General features: G+C 43.2%; 1 protein-coding gene across 4 annotated transcripts in view; it reads left to right on the forward strand.

The window, feature by feature from the left end:
* Positions 1-992: 992 nt before the first annotated feature.
* The window catches only part of LOC119383353 (nicotinate phosphoribosyltransferase), a 29,804-nt gene continuing 6,158 nt past the window's right edge, over positions 993-24,638 (forward strand). The window contains exons 1-12 of one of the 4 annotated variants that reach the window (XM_037651438.2): positions 993-1,293; positions 1,737-1,907; positions 2,974-3,184; positions 3,791-3,921; positions 4,635-4,750; positions 9,978-10,168; positions 10,886-11,111; positions 15,477-15,509; positions 15,923-16,003; positions 19,349-19,451; positions 21,571-21,656; positions 22,255-23,671. In XM_037651438.2, the coding sequence (XP_037507366.1) occupies positions 1,206-1,293; positions 1,737-1,907; positions 2,974-3,184; positions 3,791-3,921; positions 4,635-4,750; positions 9,978-10,168; positions 10,886-11,111; positions 15,477-15,509; positions 15,923-16,003; positions 19,349-19,451; positions 21,571-21,656; positions 22,255-22,356 (1,539 nt within the window). In that variant the 5' untranslated portion in view covers positions 993-1,205 and the 3' untranslated portion in view covers positions 22,357-23,671. Of the gene's footprint in view, positions 1,294-1,513; positions 1,634-1,736; positions 1,908-2,973; positions 3,185-3,790; positions 3,922-4,634; positions 4,751-9,977; positions 10,169-10,885; positions 11,112-15,476; positions 15,510-15,922; positions 16,004-19,348; positions 19,452-21,570; positions 21,657-22,254; positions 23,672-23,702; positions 23,775-24,638 lie in introns of those variants that run through there. The other 3 variants (XM_037651434.2, XM_037651437.2, XM_037651436.2) reach the window with 3 other exon arrangements.

A 24,638-nucleotide genomic window follows, 5' to 3' on the forward strand; every position in this document is an offset into this window, starting at 1 on the left:
GTTTATACTAAAGGTTCGATGAGTTATGACGACTTGCAGCGCACTTTAATTTTACATGTACGCTGTGAATTTTCATTGTTTAGAAAACCATTGCTTAGAAAACATCTGGCGTCTTTCGTTAAGCAGCTGGCGTCTTTTCGTTTTGCTTTAGAAACATCTGGCGTTCTTTCGTTTTGCTTTTACAAAACATCTGGCGTCTTTTGTTGGTTTATTTCATCAATCAACGGCGTTTTGAACAAAATTTTTATTGTTTAATCACGCACAGGAGAAATCTCACCAGGCACTACCTTGGAGGTAAAGAATGGCTGCTAATGGGAATGAGAGACAGAAGAAGTCGGCTTTTAGCTAACGCTGCGAATTTTTTATTGTACAACAACGCACAGGAAAAATCTCCCACCGGCACCACCTTGCAGGTCAAAGCGTAAGACTGGTTAAGAAGTTGAAATACCTCCAGCCACAAATTCTTGGAGGAAACCCGACGTTTCGAGACCGGCTTGGTCTCTTCTCCAGGGGTGACTGTGCTGATCAGGGGGGCTTCGTCGCAGCTTCTTTTTGGCTCCGCCTTTCTCTTTCCCTCACATTCCGGAGGCCGTGCACGTAGATCGGAGGCATTGTTCCGAGCCAAAAAGAAGCTGCGACGAAGCCCCCCTGATCAGCACAGTCACCCCTGAAGAAGAGACCAAGCCGGTCTCGAAACGTCGGGTTTCCTCCAAGAATTTGTGGCTGGAGGTATTTCAACTTCTTAATTCTTCTACCCAGCCAGACAGACTTCTGTCGAAATGTTTACATTTAAGACTGGTTACATACTACGCTACGTGGGACGAACGGGTGCCGCTATAAGGAGCTTCGCCCCTAAAAATATCCTGAATCAACCAATATTGCGCCGAACGGTTTCATTACGATAATTCCCGGCCGGAGAATTGCGCGCCACACGGAAGCTCACTCACTTTGTCCAGCCCCATCGCGATGGCAATCAGTTCTGCATATGAAAGCCTACGCACGCTGCAAAAGCGCAGCTGTGCGTTGGTTTCGTGCGCCTGCTCCGTCGTCTCTATGTAACCTTGACAGGGACCTGTTTGCTCGCAGTATACTCTCCATTCGCGACAGCAACACCAGCACGCGCATGTATCACTTCTCGTGATAAGACAAGAACAATTCGCAGCGACAAAATTGCGGGACACGTCCGGAGAGACGGCAAACTTGGCATGGCACTTGTGGGAGGATCCCATCATGGGCCCGAAGCCCGGACTTCAACTTCGTTACGGGTTGGCGTCGTCCAACCCTTGCTCACAGGTGGGCAGGCCACTAGTGGCGTTGTGATTTAACGGAGAAATGTTAGATTTTGCTTGGGTCGTATGGCGGTAGTGTGAGCATAAGGCGAAACCTCAGGGCTGACTGGGCGAGCGCTGCGTGCCTGGGTTGTCTCGGTTTCTTTTTTCGCGCTGCTGCTCAGCGTGTAAGACGAGCGGCCGCACAGCGTGACACTTATTCATTCACGCCCGCTGCATTGTGTTTTGGCTGGAAGGGGGAGCAGCGGCTCCAGTGCGAGCTGCCAGGAAACGAGCGTTGCATACCCTGGGCTTGCGACTAGCAGGCGTTGGTTTCTGATCGCCAGGCATGGCGCTTCTTACAGGTATACGGCTATAACGACTAGCTTTATATACAGTATATGAAGCGGATGTCGATTTTGACGTCTCGAAATGTTGTTACCTTACGCCTTTTCGCCTTTGTTTCAGATCTGTACCAGATCACGATGGCGTACGCTTACTGGAAAAGCGGCAAGCACGACGACGAAGCCGTGTTCGACCTTTTTTTCAGGAAGAATCCGTTTCAAGGAGAATTCACCGTGTTCGCTGGTTTGGAGGATTGCATTCGCTTTTTGCAAACCTTCCGTTACTCCACAAGCGGTGAGCAAGTCTCTTTACGCATCCAATTGCTGGAAAGATGATTATCTAAATATGACAATCTAGTGGATGTTGCGACGAGGTATTTTTTGCATTAGCTATGTTCACCGTTTTTGTCGAATACCGCGAATCGCTAAGCTTTCTGACGTCACTGCTTAATTTCAGGCCGTAGGTTTGACGCTCAGAAGCCGAGTGTTTTACCCACTGAGGTAAACACCGACGCTTGCTAGCGCGAACAGGAAAACAATGACGAACAATAACAGGATAACCAAAAATAGCGAAAGATCAGGAGTTCAACATTTGCTTCCTACTCCTTCGTTCACTTGTCTTTTTCTTCTTCGCATTAACATATGCATTCTATAGGTTAGTTTATGTTTTAGTGTCTTCTTAGAGGGATTCTGCTAGCTATGAGACGCAGTTGTGGAGGGCTCCAGGTAATTTTCGACCACCTGTGTTTCTCTAACGTGCACTGACATCGCACACTACACAGGCCTCTAGCATTTCGCCTACATCAAAATGGGAAATGCTAGAGGCCTGCGCAGTGTGCAATGTCAGTGCACGTTAGAGAACACCAGAATGTCGGAATGAACCGGAGTCTCGTAGCTTGGTCACTTTCGGACGTTAAACCCCATAAACTAACCAACCATCCATCCATATACGACCGGTGCGGCAGGGATTGAACTCGTGTTTTTTGGGTCAGCAGCCGAGCACCGGAACCACTGAGCCATTGCAGTGGCACACATAGGCGTGTGCAGGGTTCCCCATCAGGGGGGCCAAAGGTTTATCGCAGTGCCCCCCACCCTACTAAGTCAATCTATAGGGTAGATTTTGCCCCCCCCCCCCCGTTTAGGTGATTAGGGGGGGCGCCCTCCCCCTGCCCCCCCTGTGCGCACGTCTATGGTGGCACATGCATTCCTTAGAATCAACCAACTCGCCCGGCACCAAATTTTACCGATTCCACGTTCTGTAGGCAAATTCCTAACAGCGCATTTTGAAGTTTTGTGTTAGTCTTAATTTTGTTTCTTACTGCTAGAAAGTGCTGAACACGACCCGCAAAACGTATTTTCAGATATTGAATATTTGAAGAGCATCCTTCCGGCCAGCGTTGAACCCGAGTACTACGATTACCTTTCATCTTTGACGGCAGAAAAAGTGAAGCTTTATGCAGTACCAGAAGGAACTGTTGTGTTCCCAAGGGTGCCGTTAATAAGAGTGGAAGGGCCACTCGCTGTGCTGCAGCTCTTCGAAACCACGCTTCTAAACCTCGTAAATTACGCCAGGTAAGTGGTCTACGACTACACTGAAAATCAGCTTCTGTTCTGAATGCAGAACACACAACCTTATCTTTTGCTGTTTTTACTCGATATTGATGCACTAAAATGTAACGGGAACATATGTATGGTGAGTTACTGTTTAGTGCTCACTGCTACCAACATCCTAAGAGTCCATGTAAAACATCAACAGTGTTTCCGTAGTGTCTTTGGATGCTTTGTATTGCTACTAATCTTCTGAAAAGCGTTAGAGACCACACTGATTCACGGTCTAGACTATGTGCTAGCACACAGCAGGCACTTCTTAAAATGCAACTTTTTTTCTGAACCCTCCCACACTTTCCTGACCATGCTGCTGTGTTCTGTTGGCGTGCCAGAGTTCGCACACTTAAAAAAAAAAGACGTTAATTTATGTAACTAATGGAAAGATCGGTACCTCGAAAGCAGAAGCACAATGTCAAGTTGTGGACCTGCTCTAATTCATGAACTATCGATATCTTGTGCTGTTAGGCCATGAGGGATGCACGGTTATCTTCAGAGCTTTAGGATAGACAGCAAAAATTTTTGACGTTTAGTTTTAGTGATGTCATTGCGTGTTGCCCCTCTTTTATGAAGTTTAGTGACTACGAATGCCGCAAGGTTCCGGTTAGCCGCTGGGTTGAATATAAGCCTGCTCGAGTTTGGCCTGAGACGAGCTCAAGGTCCTGATGGAGGCCTGTCAGCATCCAAGTACACCTACCTTGGTGGTGAGTTTGCACTTGTATGTAATCTAAAAAGCGTAATTGAACAGCTTGCAAATAGCATGACTACCAGTGAAAGGGTGGATGTTTCATAATTTCTAAATTCGTGCGTCTAAATTGCCCTTAGTCGTATGTGTGTGCACTTGGTGAGCCAAAGAACTCTTGTCCCCCTAACGGGCTGAGCGGGGTAGGGGCCATAAATTTGGTCTTGTAACTTTTATATTATGCAAACAGTGGGGAGCTAATACATATGCGTCAGTTGAAATGACGATGAAGAGCCCCGAAAACTTTTTTATGTCCACAGTTGGACGTTGCTTTCCGGCAGGTGTAAGTTGAAATTCGCGTTTGACTGGAAAGAAATCATGCACATTGTGCAAGTGTGTTTTTATTTCCTTTAAATATTGCAACAGGTCAGGCTATATATAGCTCAGAAAAAACTTGCAGGCATAGCACAGTTGGGCCTTCTCTATTTCAAGCACACCGCTGGTCTTAAAGAAGCAAAGTTGTATATACTAGTCTACAGACTGTAGCCTGGCAAATATGGTAGCATTAGTGTTATTCTTGTATTTTGTTATCTTCTAGGAAGGAACATCTGTGTGCACCAATATATGAACAGGGGGGTGAAGTGCTGTTTCGGGTCTCTCGAAGATGCAAGAGACCTGTAATACCATGCTGTCTAATCCAAATGAAAGTTTGCACATAAGAGTTCTGTTTTTCAGGTTTTGATGGGACGAGCAATGTGCTCGCAGGGAAGCTCTTCAATATTCCGTTGAAGGGAACACATGCCCATGCTTTTATCATGAGCTTCTCTTGCTTGGAAGATTGCAAACTCCGAGTAAGTATCATGCTGCGAGTAGTGCTAAACCGCAGCGATCTTGCTGCTTCACTATTAGTTCCCTTCTGCCTTCTATATGAGAAGAAAGGCATTGCCATTTTCTGTCATTTACAGTTTCTCGCAGAAGGCTTACTTAAAATAGGAAAACTGAAATACTATTCAGTGCGAAGCATTTTTTAGTGAACCCAAGGTACTATGAGCGTTTCTACCTACGTATCTGTCTATCTATCTAGCCACAAAATTGGCATGGGAGGGTAAGAGAGTTCGATGAATATAGCTGTCCGGTCATGACATGAATAACGTGAAGATCCTGTCGCATACATCATGAAGCCCTTTCCTCCTGACATGTGTGGCACATACCCGTATACCACGGGCCGCAATGTACGGGTATGCGCCACAGGTTATTGACAGTTTATATCTACCCAGAAGAGAACGTTAAGAAAAATGGACATGGGCAGCGTTGACCTGACGATTGCAAAGAATAAAAGTTAGGATCCCAGCAAGAATCGGACCTAAGCATTCTGTGTGGCAGTCCGGTAGTCCGGTGGCAGTCCGCCAGATCTAGAAACTGCTTTGGAAAAGCACCCTATGCAGGCGTAATATTGGTGCAACGTCAGTTGTGGTTGTAGTGCTGGCTACCTAATTTTATAACAAAGTAATAAACACTACACATGTACTCCTACGATACAGGCGTCATGTCAGGTTAACGTCACTTGTGGTTGCATTGCTGGCTTCACTTTTATAGCAGTCTAATAAACATTACATTACATTTGTATTCCTATGATTCAACAAGCTATATTCAACCGTTGCTCGGTCCCAGAAGAATACGCTAACGAAATTTACGTATGATATTCACATCATCGCACCGTAGCGTTCACTTCTCTACGTTAACACAGACGCCTGTGCTCTAACGTGTGCTTATACTACGTCAGACCACAAGTTACTATTAGAGCTGTGCGAATAGCAAAATTTTGGGTGCGAAGCGAATTCGAATATTGAAGTGTGAGTGCGAATCGAATCGAATATTTTTCAAATATTTCTCGAATATTTCTAGAATATTTTTCAAATACTTCGAAGCGCAATTGCAGACAAAAATGTTAGAGAGGATTCCTAAGCATATTCTTATGAGATAGCAACGTGAAAGTGTTTCTTTTCGCTAGGTTGATGATTGGTGGGGTGGTGTTTCATAGTTGTCTTATCAAGAATGAGGCAATGTAGAGGCCGAATTCTATTTATGTACATGATTTGGTGCAACCAAAGTGTTGCCGACAACACTTTACACGTGATAGGCAAAGGTGCCATTTCCTCAGCCTCTACTCCTCTTTCAACTTCTGTGGGAGCCCAACTGATGTGGCAGACAAGGGTGCGCTCCCTTCAAGTCTGGAGTTCCAAATCTGCTTCGTAGACATCGATATGTAAGAACATCTGAAATTTTGGATGCTGAAAAGCTTCGGCGTCCGATTTTTCGGAGTTCCTGCCCAAATTTCAGGCCAAAAACAGCATTAATTGAGCCCCCAACTCTGCCACATCTTTCATCTTCATGTTGGAACCAGCGTTTTCTTGAGTTAATACACTTGTGACCGTAGCGGAGCTTGAAAGTCAGCTTTGCCGCAATACGGGGGTGTGATGAGGTGAAGCATATTGAAAATCTAGGGACCACTTTTAATCGGACGTTAACTGTGTCTCGGCAAAGTTCGACCGTAACGGAGCTTGAAAGGCAGCTTTACCTCAATACCGGGTTGTGATGAGGGGAAGCATATTGACAATCTAGGGACTACTTCCAATCAGACGTTGACTGTCTCTTGGCAAAGTTCTACCGTAGCGGAGCTTGAAAGGCAGTTTTGCCGCAATACCGGGATATGATGAGGTGAAGCATATTAAAAATCTAGGGACCACTTTCGATCAGACGTTGACTGTGTCTTCGCAAAGTTCGACCGTAACGGAGCTTGAAAGGCAGCATTTCCGCAATACGAGAGTATAATGAGGTGAAGCATATTGAAAATCTGAAGGGGCACTTTATATCGGACGTTGACTGTATTTGTTTTTGGGAAGTTCGAATAGTAAAATTCCAGTGCGAATCGAATCGAATAGCAAACACTATTCGAAAAATATTCGAAATTTCGAATATTCGCACACCCCTAGTTACTATTTAAATGTCAGTGTAGTCGACATGCCTGGTAAGCCCACAATGTGCACACAACTGCACACATTTACAAAGAACACATCGATTCGCCTCGTAATGCTTGGCTCAAAGCCAATAAATGCACCATAGAACTACTGTCTGACTGCTTCGCATCAAACCAATTCCCACAGGGTGTGGGATCTGCCGAAGTTTTTGGAATACTTTGCTGAGTAGACATGTACCATTTTGAGTGTAGGACCTACTGTGTACGCATCTTTGTTTCCAGCTAGATACTGTTTCTGCATCTGTATTTGTGCTGGCGTAAGGTCACCACATCAGCGGGGTAATTGTTGCGGCAGGTGGCAGCAAGAAGTCATAGACAATCAACAATTTTAAGAGTGCTGCTTCTTGTGCAAGTTGGAGTTGCATACTAGCAGGGTTGTGCTTTCAAAGAAAAAGTAAGCTGCTTGTTGTTCTGTGTACCTTTGTTCTTGCTTTCTAAAGCACAAACCTGCTGGAAAACTTAAGTGATTTGTGTGATTTTCATCATGACATGTTTACTGCATCAGCAGCTGGCTTTCAGCGAGCAGTGCGATCTTCTAAGAAGCTTCTTCGAAAAATATACGTAACGTTGTAATCATGTGCTGCAGCTTTTCATGCTGTGGCCTCCAAAATACATGCACAAAGGCTCAGTCAGATGTGCAGCTGCTTAGAATACGTGCACTCGTAGCCTGCATGGGGTGAAAATCTCTGCACAAGTTGCCAAGTGCCAGAGCTGCGCAGTAGCACAATGGTTAGCCTCACATGTGGTACCAGTATTCTTAAAGGGGCAAGAGTTCGATGGCTTGCACTGGAAAAGCTTTATTTATGTTGGTCATTAGGTGAAGGTGCGAATGAGGTATCTGGATGAAGACACAGTAGCGAAGACGACATGATGAAAATGGTAGTCGTCATTGTTATAGTAACCAAATGGACGTACAGACACACCTGAGCTAGTTTCAAGCTCGTAACTATTGCCGCAGTAAAACGATTGCAAAAGCCAAGCAGGTTAATTAGCTTACCATTTGCTCTTCAAGAAAGTCTGAGTTTACTAAGGGCTGCGATGAACAAAATATGCTGCTGGTATCCTACACTTTTAAGGAGGCCCTACGACACTTTTCCTAGTAATCATCGAATGACCTCACTGTTGAAGTTTATTGGCTTGCGAACAGATTGCTGCCAAGATTTTTTAACTCTGTCAAGCACGTGCAGAGTTACAGAAATATGTCAAATGCTTTAAGCACTTTTTTTTTCTCAACGAGCTTTTTTTGTCCCAACGAGTGCCCTCAAAGCTATACAGGTGACAATGACAAAAGGGCAAGAAGCTACATTGACAAGCGTCATGACCTTAAGCACTTTATCTTTTTTTTCTTTTAACGTGTTGGCTCCCTTTCACTGTTGTCATGAGTGTGTTAGTGGCCCTACAGTGGACATGTGGCGGCATCCTGTGGCAGAGATGGTAAATGCGCAGCACAAGAATGCTCAAATGACATAGTTCCTCTGACATAGTTGGTCCCTCTAACAGCATAATTTGCCGAGAGAGAAGCAAGCGGTTTCTAGTTGCCTTAGAGATATAATTGTAAATTCCCTGCTGCATGCAGTGCTGTAATATTTGGTGCGCATGTACACGGAAGCCTCCACTCTCGATTGGCAGCGTTGTCTGACCATGTTCCAAAAACATTAGTGCAGCTTGTACTAAGTTACACAAGGCTGGGTCACAGCAGAGCTGGTGGGCAGCCAGCTTGTCCTGACTTGGCTAGGCTTTTACCCTCTCACCTTTCTCTTTCCCACCCCTTGCTATACTACACTATACATGTCTATGCTTGCTCTCTTTATCTTTTTTTTGTGTCTGTGTCTTTCAATTTCTTTCTCTCTATGTCTATTTGTCGCTCTGCTTTTCTATCTTTTTCTGTCTTTCTTCCCTTTCTTGCTACTATTTTTTTTCTTTCTATTCCTTTCGTTCTCTCTCACTCTGTACTCATTCTCCCCTCCCCCTTTCCCTACTCACCCTCACTTCCCTTTCCCATCCCCTTGCTGTACTATACTATACTATACTATACTATACTATACTATAGTGTTCCTGGATAGCCGAGTGGTTACAACGCTCGCCTTCGCATCGCGGGGACGCGGTGTTTATTACTGGATTAAGCCAGTGATGAACATCGGGGACTACGACTTTAATTGAGGACTACGCAAGGAGCAGTTGAAAGGAAAATGATAGGTGTCACCTTAAGGGACAAGAAGAGAGTAGATTGAGTGAGTGAACAAACGGGAGTTAAGGACATCTTAGTCGAAATTAAGAAGAAGAAATGGGCAGGGCATGTAGCGCATAGGCAAGATAACTGCTGGTCAGTTACTGACTGAATTCCAAGAGAAGGCCAAATGTATGAGGGGGAAACAGAAAGTTCGGTGGGCAGATGAGATTAAGAAGTTTGCGGGTATAACGTGGCAGCAGCAAGCACTGGACGGGGTTGATTGGCGGAACATGGGAGAGGCCTTTGCCCTGCAGTGGGCGTAGTCAGGCTGATGATGACAGTGATGAACATCGGTGCTACACGTTTCAGCTTCTCTTGTTAACCATCTGTACAGAGTGCTTGGGCGGTGATTGAGTGCGTGCCGGTTCGCTATGAGGATAATTTTCTATCTACGACACATGGCATACCTCGACCATAACAGCCACGCTGTAAAAGTGTTTCAGAACCCCTTTAAAATATACTGCCTACTCTTAAATGTTAGGTTCATATGGCATGAAAAAATAGAACATGACTGACATCAGAATAAATACATCTACACTTACACTCTAATTAGGGTTAACTACTGAGAAATGCACAAATCAAATGTGTTACCACCTTCTCTTACAATAGAATATCAAGTGCCTTGGAATAAAGTTGTGTAGTTTTGACACATTTACAAGAGTCTATGATAATTTGCACCCAAAGGGGTTATACTTGACAGTTTTTATGGCAGCATGCTAAAATGCTACAGTGATCCCAGTTTGGGATTGGGGCTCAGTTGCAAAGGTTCTTCTTGTCAAGTTTCTGTGTTCTCCTGCTGTTTGCTCGGTAGAAATTGAAGGCAGTCGGAGGAGAGGAAGTGGATTTCCTGGAGCTGTGCTGCAAATGGAGAAAGGAACTGACAGGCCTGTTCAAGACCATAGAGGACGAGGCGAGCAGTGGGGAGCTGGCCGCATTCATCTCGTATGCAGTTTCCTTCCCTGAAAATTTCCTCGCGTTGGTTGACACCTATGATGTCCTTCGGTGAGTCCTGTGCCATAGTATGTGTCTCTATTTATTTATTTATTTATTTATTTATAAATACTGCAGTTCCTTTTAGGGATTTTCATAGAGTGGGTTACAGGGTAACAACAACATAAAAGCAAGCAAATGGAGAAAGCCAGTATGTAAAAACACAGCAGTATTCACAAAACAACTTAAAGCAAAATGAAGCACTTACATTCCATAGTACAAATAAAACTAATCAAATGTATGAGGGGTTACAGAGCTAAGTTGTATAAATTTATACACTCTTGTTGAGGCTGAAAGAGAATGATGCTAAAGACGGCTGAAAAAGTTTGGTGTTGGTGTGTTTGTTCCAGCGCAGAAAGAACGAAGGTTTAAAGGAGTTGTTACGGCTTACACAGGTCGCTATTGTGAGCTCGTGCCTTTGTCGTGTAGCATATCCGGATGAAAATGCAAGGATTTCTGTACGGTCTATCTTGTAATGTCCTTTTATCAGTCTATATAGATATTTGTCTGCTTATACGGTTCCTTTCAGTTAGTGTTCGTAGATTAGTTCAAGCTATTAAGTTCTGTGCTGTAATTGAGGTGTGTCCAAAGCTGTTGTAAGTAAAGCGAATGGCATTTTTTTGCACTATTTCTAACTTTTTGCACTCTTCCTAACGGGCTGAAGAACAAAGCCACTCGTTGTCACTACAATGCGACAATATGGACGTTCCCTTGACAACTGCGTTGCAGGAGTGGGCTGCTGAATTTTTCCGCCGTTGCCATGGCCCTGAATGACCTTGGCTATCGTGCGCTGGGTGTTCGCATAGACAGTGGTGACCTGGCATACCTCTCCTCGTGCGCCTTCCACATCTTTGATGAGCTCGCCGACAAGTACAACCAGGAGTGGTTCAAGACCCTCACCATTGTGGCCAGCAATGACATCAACGAGGAGACCATCATCTCACTCAATGAGCAGGTCAGAGCCCAAAAAAAAAAGAAATGTTTGCTCCTTTTTTTCGGGGTTCTTTTATTTGTGGGATTGTATAGGATTGCATGTTACTTGTACTATATACTCGCAGTTGGAGGTAGGGCTTTCCCATTTTCCCGAAATGGTGTTGGGGGGGAGGAGGTAACTGCAGTAATTAATTTCACTTAACCTGCTTTTGCTATAGCACTTGGTAAGAAGTTGTATATGGCGGAAACTCCCTGCATGTAATTTGCCAACAAGACAAAGCAAATCTGTTTTAGACTTATGGGATAGAAGCACTAATATCGGCAAAATCGGTCAGCTAAACTGTCTGGGTCTCAGCCTCATGTTAAATCTTTATTGGGAGCCGCATATGTCTGCCATTTATCATAAAGCTGAAGGTAAATTTTTTTCCACCAGATGTGAAGCAAAGTTTGATCTGATTTGAAACTTTAAATCGTAACTGGCGTTAAGCACACACATGTACATGGTCAAACTAAACGCCTACTAGACACTAGGGAGGTCATGTTTAGAGTACATGCACCGATTCGGTCTGCTGTCCTTACCGAAAACACATAGCTAATTTCTATAAGCATTCTATTTTACGATCATATTTGTATATTGAGTCTACTTAAGGCGTTTTGTTGTTTCAGGTTTGCTGATGAGGCCAAGCTTTTGAACAGTTTCGCAATGAAGCATCATTTCTAGATTAAAATTTGTCTTATGCCATACTCGCTTCAAAATGCCATGATCTCATCATTTGCATGAATCTTTTAACCTGTCATCTATACTTAATCACAGAGACTCAACTGTTGGCCATCTAATATTGTTATGTCTTCTAACACCTCCTGTATTGCCTGCCCTGTAAACTGACTCCCCTGTAAACAACATGCAATGTATTCAGGGCTGTTACTTTCTATCGATGCTTCCTGCTCAATTCTACACTAGTCTTGTCATCCACTGATGCCGGCTGGCTGATCCCATTGGTAAAGTGGTTGGACCCCGTCTCTCTGACCACTGACAAAGAGCGAAAAGCAAGAAAAGGCATTATACTACAGAATGGTAGCCCTGTTCGCATCAAGATATTTACCACTCCTAATAGCTAAAAAAATTTTTTGTCACCGTTGTAAACAACACTGTTTATGTTCCCACTCCTGCACACGCTTTAACGGGTCTGGAGCATTTTTGGATTAAAAAAAAAAGCAATAGCAGGCTTTGTGTGTTCTATCCAAAGGTTATCGGTGCCATGTAACAAAGGAGCATTTTTCTACTCCTCTGTTTTCGGTTAGCTCTTGCGCCGCATAGCTTTTTCTCCACTGCACAATGTTGATGAGACAGAGTGTAGTGTCCCGCATCATATCAAATCACACAGGCTCTAAGCTCGCCTAATGATAAAGAAGGAAATTTGGGGAGGGGCAACGCATGTGGGGAAGGGTGTTTCAGCTCCATTAAAAACCTGTGGAGGGGCGAGGCATGCAGTGTGCGTCGGCGTTTCCCACAGCAAAATCACTGCTAATGGGCAATGAGAGACAGAAGAGAGATTAAACACAGAGATTTGCAGTCCGCTTTTAGTTAAGGTGCACGCTGTGAATGTTTATTGTTCAACTACGCACAAGAGAAGTCTCCAACCGGCACTACATTGCAGGTCAAGATGGAATGCCTATATATATTTGGTGGCCAATGAACGGTTGTGCCATGCGAGCAGTCGGTTTTTTCAATCGAGAAACTCTCTAGCAGACGCTGTCCGCATTAGCGTTGTCTCCGAGGGCACGTTCTCGTTCCTTGCGAGTTGGTAGTTCAGCGTTCATCATAGAAAGAACGTTTCTGTAGTCAACGTGCGCTGTTCGCTCTCTCCACACGGTGAGCGCTGAGGCGGTGGCACCCTCTCTTGTGCACAAGCAAATGGACCGTCACGACAGGACATGACGATGCGTGCCGACACGCTGAGACCCTAGGGCTTTGTCCCTAAAATAATGTGCGTGGTGTTAAAAGGCTTGCCAATTGTTGGTAAGTCTACCTCATGCTGTATAAAAAAACACTTATATATTCTGGTTGAAATGCGTATCACGGTAAATGTCCACTACACAGGAACCACATGAAATGCACCTTGGCAGAGATAAAGGGTTGCACCGATGCTTCATTTACGCATCTTTGATTAGCTGTTCCATTTGTGTCGTGGAGAAAGCATTGCATCGGATTCTTTTTTACTGCTTCTGCACGAGGAGCTAGACGAAACATTGTATTAATCAAAACCCACAGGTAATGCTAGAAGGAAACACATTCATGGATGCTAAAAATCTGTCTTGGAGATCACGCTCTATCATATAGTCTGTTTTTTCGTTGATTGGCTCTGCTCGTCCTTTCATTATTTTCGCCCTTTTATATTGCCTAGCATCACCACTCCATTGACTTGAAAGAATTCACTGTTCACCATCTGTGTGTCTACAGCAGGGGCGTCACGTGCAGCCTTCTTTCATGTGAAATAGCGTGTGTGGGTTGGGGAAGAGAGAATTCTGGCCCTTGGGGAGGATCCCTTGAACCTTAGCAAACTTCTCTGAATGTTCGATTTCCCTGATTTTTCGTCGTCGCTTGACCATTCTAAACGGTTATTATTGCAAAGCGTTTCCCGCTTAGCTCTTTATCATTTTCAGTGTGGTTCAAGTTCCTATGAAGCCACTAAAGCAGACCTTTAGGGGAAGTGTTACGAGACCCTGAAAAAATATACTTATCTAATTAAATGGGTCCTGCAACACTTTTTCAGCGTGGTCAGAAAATGCCGACGATCGGTAGTCGAGGCTCCTGAAAACATGCGAGCCAAATATTATAGTGCAACATGCCGCCTGTAATCTACAATTAATGATGCCGGCTAGAATCAGTCAGCTAGAAATCGTTCCCCCCTCTCTCAACAAATGATGCTATAAGCCCAAATGACTGCGCCATATACCCAAATTCACAGCCGTTAGCCGATTTGAGCATCATGGGCAGCATAGTTACAACGGCCGCCACGTGCCCACGCACTTGCTTGCACTCACACTGAAGGTAAGCTGCGCATTTGAAAGAAAAAAAAGAAAAAGTGCTCAAGGTCATGACGCGCCTGTGGCGTGACTTCTTTCCCCCGTGCCATCCCTCCCTGCTTAGCTTCCAGTGCATTCGTCGGGACGATAGAAGAGAGAAAGCAATTGTAGCGTGCGACAAATCTCTAACTTCGGTCGTACTTGACGGATTCTAAAAATTTTTGCGGTGGTTGATTCATGAGGCAATAAACTCCTTTAGTAAAGCCATTTGATGGTTACTTGGAAAAGTGTTGCAGGGCCTCTTTAAGTTATCCTAACCCTTTGCGACAAGCATTATGAACGACTCTCTATAAACGTGTGAAATTTATATAATTTGATGCCTAGGATCTGGAGACCAAAAATAAGGCAAGTGTAAGTGTTAAATAAATTACACTGTATTTCGAAGCAATTAATTTTCATTACAACGTAAATATATATCTAATTATTGCACTGTCACTCATGCTATACTCTTCATCAGCAGAATTCAACGACCCACTCAAGTTAAATGCGATAGTTATCTGCAGGCAGTGAGCATTCCTGAAAGGTAGAATATTTTGAAATTCCTGCTGAAACGCCTCACGTACAAACTCGTAAAACACGGTACTGCCTTCACCAACTCAATCACGTGTAGCAAAACATTTCACTTAGAAGTGATATAAATTTAACATTAGCTTACTATTCGTGGTCTCTTCCTTGCCAACAGCGCACAGAAATGGCAAAAGTAAGTCGAGTCTCCAAATGAGGACACCGTGTCGCAAAGGGCTAACACAAGTAATGTAACCAAAGGGCTACCGGTTGTTGAGCTAATGAGGAAATTCATATTGTGACAGAGATGTGAAAGAGTTCAGATGCCGCATTTCTGCAAAGGTTTTGTCTTGCACTTGCTTGATAGTCAACAAAATTTCAAGAGCGCAGAAAAACTCGAACGGACGAAAAGGGAGGTGACATGGACAGCACTTGTCTGTGTCAGCTCCCTCTTCGTCCATCGTGTTTTTCCGCGCTGTTGAAGTTTTCTTGACGATGAATTACCAACTTGCCCAAACGCTCACGTTATTTGCTTGATAGCGCATAATGCTGCATGACTTGTTGGCCTCTTAGTCTGTGTTGAAAAGCTCATCGCATGTTTATTAACCCATATCAACAAGAACTTATCCTTCACTTGACTCTCTATTGGTGTTACATTTGTTAGTTCAGAAGCGTTCACGGTTGAAGTTCTTAAAACTGCAAATAGCGATTCTATTCCAAAGTAGTAATAGTATAGTTGGCAAGCCAGCTACGCTGAGTTTTGTTGCCACCATTTCTCTCCTTTTCTTTCTTCCAGGCATGGAAGAGTATAAAACATGGCATGACATGTGTAAGGACCCTTGCTTGAATATTATCAGTGGCTGCAACGTCTTTTCTTCACGCAGGTCTTTTTTCCTGCTTTTGTTGTAGTTTAGTCCTGCACACTTGGAGAAAGCAGGCTACAGCTACAGCTTGCTGTACGCATGTACAGTATGGTATGCTGTTAATGGGAACATCGTTCTTGCATTCATTCTTGCATAACTTCAGAAATTTTAGCATTTTTAAAGAGATGTGTTGGTTGACGGGTTGCACAAGCTAGTATGAAATCTTAGGACATTGATGGCTACCCTGTCTGATTTGATTAGTAATCTGTACAAGTATTTCGATTAATTGTTCACGTTAACAGTGTACTGTACTGTAGATTTTGTGTGTGCTTCGTTGCTGTTTGTTTGGACACAGTTCCCCTTCTCAATTTTCTCATAGGGGCACAAGATAAATAGCTTTGGCATCGGAACTCATTTAGTAACATGTCAAAAGCAACCTGCCCTTGGCTGTGTCTACAAGGTAAGCATCAAGAGAGATTTCACATACCATTGCTTTGCACAGTTAAAAACGTCCTTAAGATGACTGCAGTGTGTTAAAATTGATCAGAATATGTGAAGTGAGCATTGCGGATTTGTTTACACTAGCAGGCATGACAGTTCTAATAGTTTTAGTTCAGTTACATTGAGATCTGGTGTACAATGAAAGCCTTCTCTTTTTCTCTTGCGGTTGATTTATGGCAGTCGGTTTTTGTCTGTGTAAAAAGTAAAAACAAAATGTTCAGAAATCTGTGTTTCTGTTCAGAACCTGCTATTGAAGCCAAGATCCATCCTTGAGTCTTGTGACCACTGGTCTCACATCTTGTGGATACATTTTAGAGCTCCACTTGAAACATCACTTTTGTGCGGGGTTTCCTTGGCAACATGAGAGGCAGTCTTACTGAAATTTAAAGAGAATTAAGAATAGGACACTGCCTTAGAATAATAATTTGTGGATTTTTACGTGCACAAACCTCAACCGCCACAGTGGTACAGCGATCACAGGGCTGGCTCGAATGGCATGGGTTCGATCTGTGCCATGGTGGTCGCATTTTCGATAGACAAGAATGCTAGAGGCCCTTGTACTTAGAGTTAGGTGCATGTTAAATAACCCCAGGTGGCTGAAATTTCTGGAGTCGTCCACTACAGCATGCCTCATAATCACATATCATGCTTTTGGCACATAAAATCTCGCAAGTTATTATTATTACATGCTGAAACTTGCAATACAATTAAGACATATCATAGTGGGGGACTCCAGGATTAAGTTTGACCACCTGGGTTTCTTTAACATGCACCTAAATCGCGGGTGTACGCAGCTTGTTTTTGCAATTCATCCCATCGAAATGCGGGCCACCTGTAGCCAGAAATCAAACCTACGTGCTCGAGCTTAAAGGGACACTAAAGGCAAATATTAAGTCGACATTGATTCTTGAAATAAAGGTCCAGAAACCTCGTAGTGCTACTTTTGTACCAAGGAAGTGCTTATTTTGAAATAAAATCACGTTTTAGTGGTCCGCATCGCCTTAGCGCACTTCAAATCACCCGCCTGAAAGTTGTATTTCTAACGTCACTGCTGCCGTGCCCAACGTTGCCCGCCTTTACTGCGCGGCAGCGTGCACTGGCGGCGTACGCCATTCGGGCATCCGGCAACATCACATGGATACGGCATTTTATCTAACTTTCTGTCAGAGCGACTTTCACAAGCGCGCAAAACACACGCGGCAGCACACGATACCGAAACTACCACTGAGACACGACCGCGTGACTGAAGCAGGGTGCTGGGCGAAGCGCAGTTCGGCGAAAACGGAACCTTTGAACCACGCGCGCCGTTCCCCATGGCAAAGTCAAGAAGGTTCTTTTTGCCATGAAACAAAGAGAACGAACAAGCAGAACTTTATTACGTCTTTTGATGCACAGAAGGTTCTTTTTTTATTGCAGCTAGTTTGATTGCGAGTGATTAAATTGCAGTCGAACTCTCTCGCGTTATCGGGATCATTTCCAAAATGTGCCGCTTGTGGCGCTCATCGTGTGATACATTTAGCTTAATTTCTCGGTAAGCAGGGCACTGCTGTTGATAATATTGCCGTTTTAGACGTTGTCATGCATTGAGCTCTCACTCTGACATAAATTGTTGTTTGCCTTTAGTGTCCCTTTAACAGCGCAACACCTTACCTGCTGAGCTGCCACGGCTGGTGAAAGATTCAAGTTATATAGCGCCCTTTACGATTATGCACCTAGTTACGGCAGGCTAAATAAATACTAGTAGAGCTGTGGGTTTTCTGCAAATTTACTTGGAAACTATGTGACGCCAAAGTAAGAATGATCAGAATTTCACCACCCTATTCACTATCCTATCCGCTATCAAACTACCATGCTGTCTTGGCGGTTATTCTGTTACACTGCTGAGAGGTAGTTAGCCGAATTGCCGGCAGCTTGGAAGCTGCATTTTTGCTGAGTATAGAATGACGAAAACACGGATGAACTTATGTGTATGTACACATACACTAAAGAGCTGCACATGGTCAAAATTAATGTTGAGTCTCCCCTACCCCCATCCTGCCTCCCAGTATGGATTCTCTCATAGCTTTTCAGTTGCATTGAGACACTGAACACCTTGACTGCGGCATATCGGCTCTGTGGTTGGTCGCAAGGGGGGGAATTGGCGAAAGGGAAAGAATTGTTGTCTATGTAGCACATAGCTACAAAGGAAACCCACACTTTTTGATTGTAAAGAAAGCCTAGCCACTGAAGAAAAGCCCTGCCTGGTCTGGGATTCTAGACAAAAAAGTTTTTCTTCAACTGTTCAACTTCAGGCAACAGCATGACCTGATATGATTCTTTTTTACATCTAGCTACCACATTCACATAGACTTTTGACAGACACTGACAGTGACATGCGCAAAAAGCAGTTGATCTGTGTCACAACCTGGAGACATAAAGTCTTATTTATTATAAGTAAGTATTGCTCCACAGTGTTTGTGCTGTCCATATGTAGATGTTTTACCACGTATACTTGTTTCTAACACAAAATACGTATCATATCCTGGCCACGGCGGCCACATTTTGTTGAAGGTGAAATGCTAGAGGACCGTGTACTTAGATTTAGGTGCATGCTAAAGAACACCAGATGGTCAAAATTTCCAGAGCCCTTCACTACAGCGTCTCTCATAATCATATCGTGGTTTTGAAACGTAAAACTCCAACAATTATTATTATAATAATAATATATATATGGTGAAAAAGGGACAGGCTGGGAAGTACAAACTGTCTGTCTCGCCTCTGTCCACTTTTCACAATATGTATTCTGCACCAAACACAAGCATACATAGTAAATTGCAGCACTAACTTGTACATGGTATTCTATTCTTTTGAAATACATAGGTGTCCCCCCCCCCCCCTCAAGTTACAATGCTTTCGATTTGTGGTGCAAGTTTGAATTCATTATAATGATTGATAGGGTTTAATGTCCCAAAACCATGATATGATTATTAGGACGTTGTAGTGGAGGGCTCCGGAAATTCTGACCACTTGGGGTTGGTTCTTTAACATGCTACCTAAATCTAAGCACATGGGCCTCAACCATTTTCGCCTTCATCGAAAATGCGGCTGGTGCGGCCGAGATTCGATTGCGCGACCTTCGGTTCAGCAGTTGAGCACCATAACCACCAGACCACCGTGGCGGGTCGAGCTTGAATTCATTGAAATGGCTTGGGTTGGACTTGGTTTGTTGTCTGTACTCTTGTTACTGCAGTTGTCAAATACTGTTCGCGTTTATTTTAAAGAGTATTTGTTACTTTAATCTCTTCTTTTTTCTGCTTTCATGAAGCTAGTGGAGGTAAAGAACCTCTCTTGCATCAAGCTCAGCCTCGACATCCAGAAGGTCACAATACCTGGAAAGAAGGCCTGTTACCGCCTCTATGGCCACCAAGGTCAGAACCAGATTGAACTTCTCTGTATTCTGGCTTTAGAAGCCATTGCCTAATAGTAATCTCCCTTGACCTTTGCTTATTTTAGTAGGGGTGTGCGAATATTCGAAAATTTCGAATAACGAATCGAATAGCATTCTATTCGATTCAGTCCTCGAATCGAATAGTACATATACTCGAAATACGTAACATTTTTCTAATAGTTTTCGAATAATTAGCACCGACGGGAGAACCCCAAAACAATGAAACTTTGGTATAGTTAAAGGCCATTTTTCTTCTTTTAATCACTAGATTACCAGTATGCATGCAGCCCAAGCTTTTACGAAACTACCGATGCTATATTGATTACCGTATGAAGGCGTTTCTTTTTATTAAAGCTCCATACTCGCTCAGTTTTTACTATGCTGCCTCTGCATCGCATTAATCAGTTCCTGTCTTCATCTTGTAAGAACTGAAGGTGCACCTGCATTCAGCTTCATGAATAGCAATAGATGCAAGGGTTGTGTTTGCATAAATTGTTCTTGCAGGTACAGCTTTCAACACCGATGTCTACATGCGTTCAGTGCCGAGGACCATGTTGCGATGGCAGGTTTATGTGTTTCATTACCGCCTTAGGTGTATGCATAGTCTTCGGTTCAAAACTGTTTAGATTTTATGTCTCAGTTTTATTTAAAAGCAGGCGACAAAGTATCTGCAGTCACTGCTTTATTTCAGCCTACAGTTAGAAATATTTCGAAGGTTGTGGTCGCTGCTGTATACGAGCTTACCTCAGATTTCATAACTGTGGTATTTTGAGTCTGTTAAAAGTAAGCGCAACGCTCTTTGGTGAAAGTTCGTGAATATTTCTTTCAAAAAAAGAAAACGCTGCGGAGTTCTAGGACCGTTTTGAGAATGGTTGTCTTACTATTCGATTGGTATTCATATTCGATTCGGTGTCATCACTATTCGATTCGTATTTGATTCGGTTCCAAAATTCACTATTCGCACACCCCTATATTTTAGGCATTCTCCACCGCACCTATGCAGATTAGTGTTTGTACTAGGCATATAGAGCACTTGCATAAGACCAGGATTATGCACAGGAGATCCACACACATTCGCACAACAGTAAAATGATGTAATATGCAGAAAGTTGGAAGAGTTGGCAGAAACAAATCAAGCTACATGACAACCTGAAAGAGACTACTTGTGTTGATGAACAAAGGAAGGGCAATTTTCGGGAGGGGCTCATCTATATGTTAGACACCGTTTATATATCGGTGGGATCCCACCGACAGGATGGGTGATTTTTCATCCACTTCAGTTTATGTCACAATTAGTACACGACAGCTAAACATGACAATTAACGTCCTCCATGCTTTCCATGGCCTAACTGTCTGTTCAATTTATTTGGTCTTGTCTTACCTGAGTTGATACTGCTTATAAGACATGCCAGAAGCGAATGAATGGTCTATTTTTTCTTTGTTATTCACATTGTTTCTGTCACCCTGTATACAATCGATGCACATGGGTGCGAATGCTCACCTAGTTTTAAAGGGGTACTGACACAAAATTTCACGGCCGAGATAACCCGCGGGATCGATTCCCATGAACATGCGTATATCATCTGTGAAATATCAACAGCGAATATAGCTTGGAAGGTATTTTAAATGAATTTTGAAGTTTGCGTGAGCAATCGACACCCTCGGACTATTGACGCCCTCAAAGGTGACCTTTGGGGACCTCCTACTTCCCTCACGTGATTGCGTTGCAACATGTTATGATGACGTCATAGCCGCTTTTTTTTTTTTTTCCCCCGCATTCGCTCCAGCAGCCTACTTCTGGGCGGCTGCTCGCGAACCGTGCGGAAGTGCGTCTCAGTTATGTGTGCTGACGTGATCGAACTCTACACCCGCTAGGTGGTGATAGTTGCACCCAGAGGCTTGTCGTTTTTGAAACCGAAACTGACACTGGTCGGTAATGAGGAGCCTGTTATTAATTACCTGTTGCACGCTGCAGCAAACAATGTGCAGCACGTGTTATGACTAACAGGCCCCAGTAACACATTGCAGCAAAAAAACGCAAGGCCAAAATTTTTGTGTCAGTGCCTCCTTAATTTCATGCATGAATGTGTCGTGCGCAGGCTATGCTCTACTGGATCTAATGCAGAAAATGGACGAGCCGCCACCTCAGAAAGGAAAGAAGGTTCTCTGTCGGCACCCTTTCCAGGTCAGTTCTCGTGCACGCCATGTGTTGTGGTAGGGGTCAGAACATTTCTTACCGAAAATGGTAGAAGAAAAACTGATGCTAGTGCATTCCGGCACCACCAGTGCATATTTTCAACTAGCATAGGCTTGATGAGCACTACATGAATTCGTCTGAACATCATTCTTTCAGCTTCAAGCAACCTCTTGGTTTCTTGTTTTGATATCATTTTGCCACGGGTGCTGGTAATATAGTGGCTTGTGAATACTGATGTAGGCATAGTCATTAGTTTGCTCTTTATTATCCTATGTTTTGTTTTTAATCTGTTCATTTTTGTATCCTCCTTCTTCATTGGCTAGACTATAGTGCCAATTATGATTTTATTTTTCTTGCTTGTAGGTCACTTAATAACTGATATTTGTGTCATATTGCAGAGAGATAGGCTTGCTGGTATTTCTAATAAGAAACATATCGGGAGCGTGTCCAAGTGTTCAGGATGTGGACACATTTTGTGGGCAACACGTAACTTTTATATATGCTAACATTTCAACTTCCTGCTGTCATAGCTGGGCCATTCGTGAATTTTCTTTTTTCATGTATGCTGAAATATTTTCGTGTACAGGACAAAACAGGACAAGACAGCAGCAAAGATGGATGCTTACCTGAGTTCGTGGGTAGGCGTAAAATACATGCCGCATTAGAACATGTTGAGGTAACTTTCTGACTGGCACTTTGATTTTAAAAGCCCCAGAAGCACATTGTCAAAACTTTTGAAGGCACTGACACCCTTCACGACACCGTATCAATATTAAAAGAGCACATGCTATATATCTTCAAAAGGGCACGTGCAGTGTACTCACCTGGCAAAGCATTGCTGTGCTTGCAACCGGGAGCATATTTTTGAAGTTGTGCGCATACTCTCAGCCACAAAAGCTTGCGACAAAGTATTTACGAAACTTGAATGCCCTGCGAAAGCTGGGCGCATATCCTTAAAAGTGATTTCGATCTGCAGTAGCTTTTTCAACCTACACATCACTTCCCTAAAACAGAAGCATGTTGCCTAATAGGAATTGACGTCTGTTGTAAAACCCATGTCGTGAGTATTTGTTAAACACCCTTACATTGTTTTTCTGTAAAGAGAGGGATAAGCATGATTTTGCTTAGTTTATATTGCTGTATATGTGAGGCAACTGTGTAGGCGTCTTCTTTGAGCTGGCTAAGAAACAGTTATCTAGATGTCATCGGTGTTTCATCCTTCATGTTTATCTTTTCCTTTCTCAGTTTTCTTTATCTTTTTTGCTGTAGTTTTATTTTTTTCCATTATATGCATGACATGCATGTGCATGGAGTGATAATGAAATAATCAAAAGTGCTTTTTTTTTCTTCCACAAAAAGGTTAGTTGCAAGTCAGCACTATGCATGTGTTTTCAATCCTGCCTGCCATGCTTTCCAATATGTTGTGGATGACCTGTCTTTGTGTTATTTACGCTTCATGTACGGGATTTACTGCAGCAGAGGAGGAGTTGATTATTTTTTGTTGTATTGGTTTAGGCTGTGTTTTCCTAGTTTAGTGCATGCTGTCACAGATACAACCAAATGGCAATTTAGCAGGTAATCTGTGTGCAGTGCTGATGTGTTTCCATGTCCTTTCTGGAACACTGAGCCCATATTTTTATTGTCTGCTTATTCATTTTGGCAGGTTAACTAGATACTGTTACGTAAATATGTAAATCTCATCATGTTATAAGATCTTGAGGCACACCAGCACGCAGACATAAGGCTACAGCCTTTCTAACCTTTTCTCTGTGTACTGTTGTCGCTTCAAGATCTGTTCAACGCAAACCTTAACGAACTAGCCCAACTTGCCATTTTGTCGAAGAAAATGTGAAATTCGTCTAATTGCATTGAATTCCTGTTCACAGTGGAGCAGGGGCAACGGAGGTGGGGATTACGTAAACATAGATTTCAGTGTTGCATAACCGTACTGGCAGTGCAGACTGACGCAAACTTGAAAGGGGGCACTTACATTCTTCATGAGCCTGTCTTCAATGTCTCTTGTGTTTGAAACAGGAGTCAAAGCGTGCATATGTGATACCAGACTATGTTGAAGATCTGTGCCTGCTCTGGTGGGACCATGGCAAGGCAAGTGCTTGTCTTAGGACTCTAGGCAAAGACCTCCCCAGCAATTACTGATGCCCCCCTTACTCAATGCCCTTCAATGGGCCTGTAAGGCATTTTGAATAAATAAATTAATCCTTTATTTATGTCGGCCATAACCATTTTATAGCAGCAGGTTTCCTAGCAGTGTGACCCCTTCTAATCCTCTGGCACATTTTATTTGGCTTACCTTTGTGCCCATTTTATTACTGTGATAAACTGCAAGTTATATCTCCTAAGCATTACACGCGCTTACTCTGGATTCTAAACCAGAATATTATTTTTATCTCTAGCTCTGTGATCATTCTGCCATTTGTACTGTGTGAGCATTATTCCTTTAAATTTCTGTTTCATTGTTTGTTATGCAATCCTTAGCTTCCTTCGGTATCCTTCATTACCGTGACAAGTTCTTACACCATAGATTAGTACAGGCATGATGCAGCAATTGTATTCTTTGTATACAAATGATTATGTAATTGTTACAAATAAGCAGCTAGTATTTGACTTGACAATGCCTGCTATATGCACTCCAACACACTCTTGAAATTGCCTAATGCCAGAAACTTAGATTCTTTGTCTCATGCTTATTTGTGGCTTGTTCCATACGTACACCTTATAAGCACCCTAAATTCTGGATATATTCACTTGATGTAGTTTTATATATTGTGTCAAGTTGTTGGCTGGCAACTGAATCGCTTGATATGGCTGACTGCTAATGGTTGCAGGATGATTTATTCAATGATGATGCAGTTCATGTATTGTGTTCATCATTTGTTTTTAAATAGGTGCATTGCTAGGATATGTATACTTGATCGTGAGATTCTTAGGCTGAAAGTGTTTTCTCCATAC

The sequence above is a fragment of the Rhipicephalus sanguineus genome, chromosome 2 (assembly GCF_013339695.2).
Source record: "Rhipicephalus sanguineus isolate Rsan-2018 chromosome 2, BIME_Rsan_1.4, whole genome shotgun sequence".
NCBI lineage: Eukaryota > Metazoa > Arthropoda > Arachnida > Ixodida > Ixodidae > Rhipicephalus > Rhipicephalus sanguineus.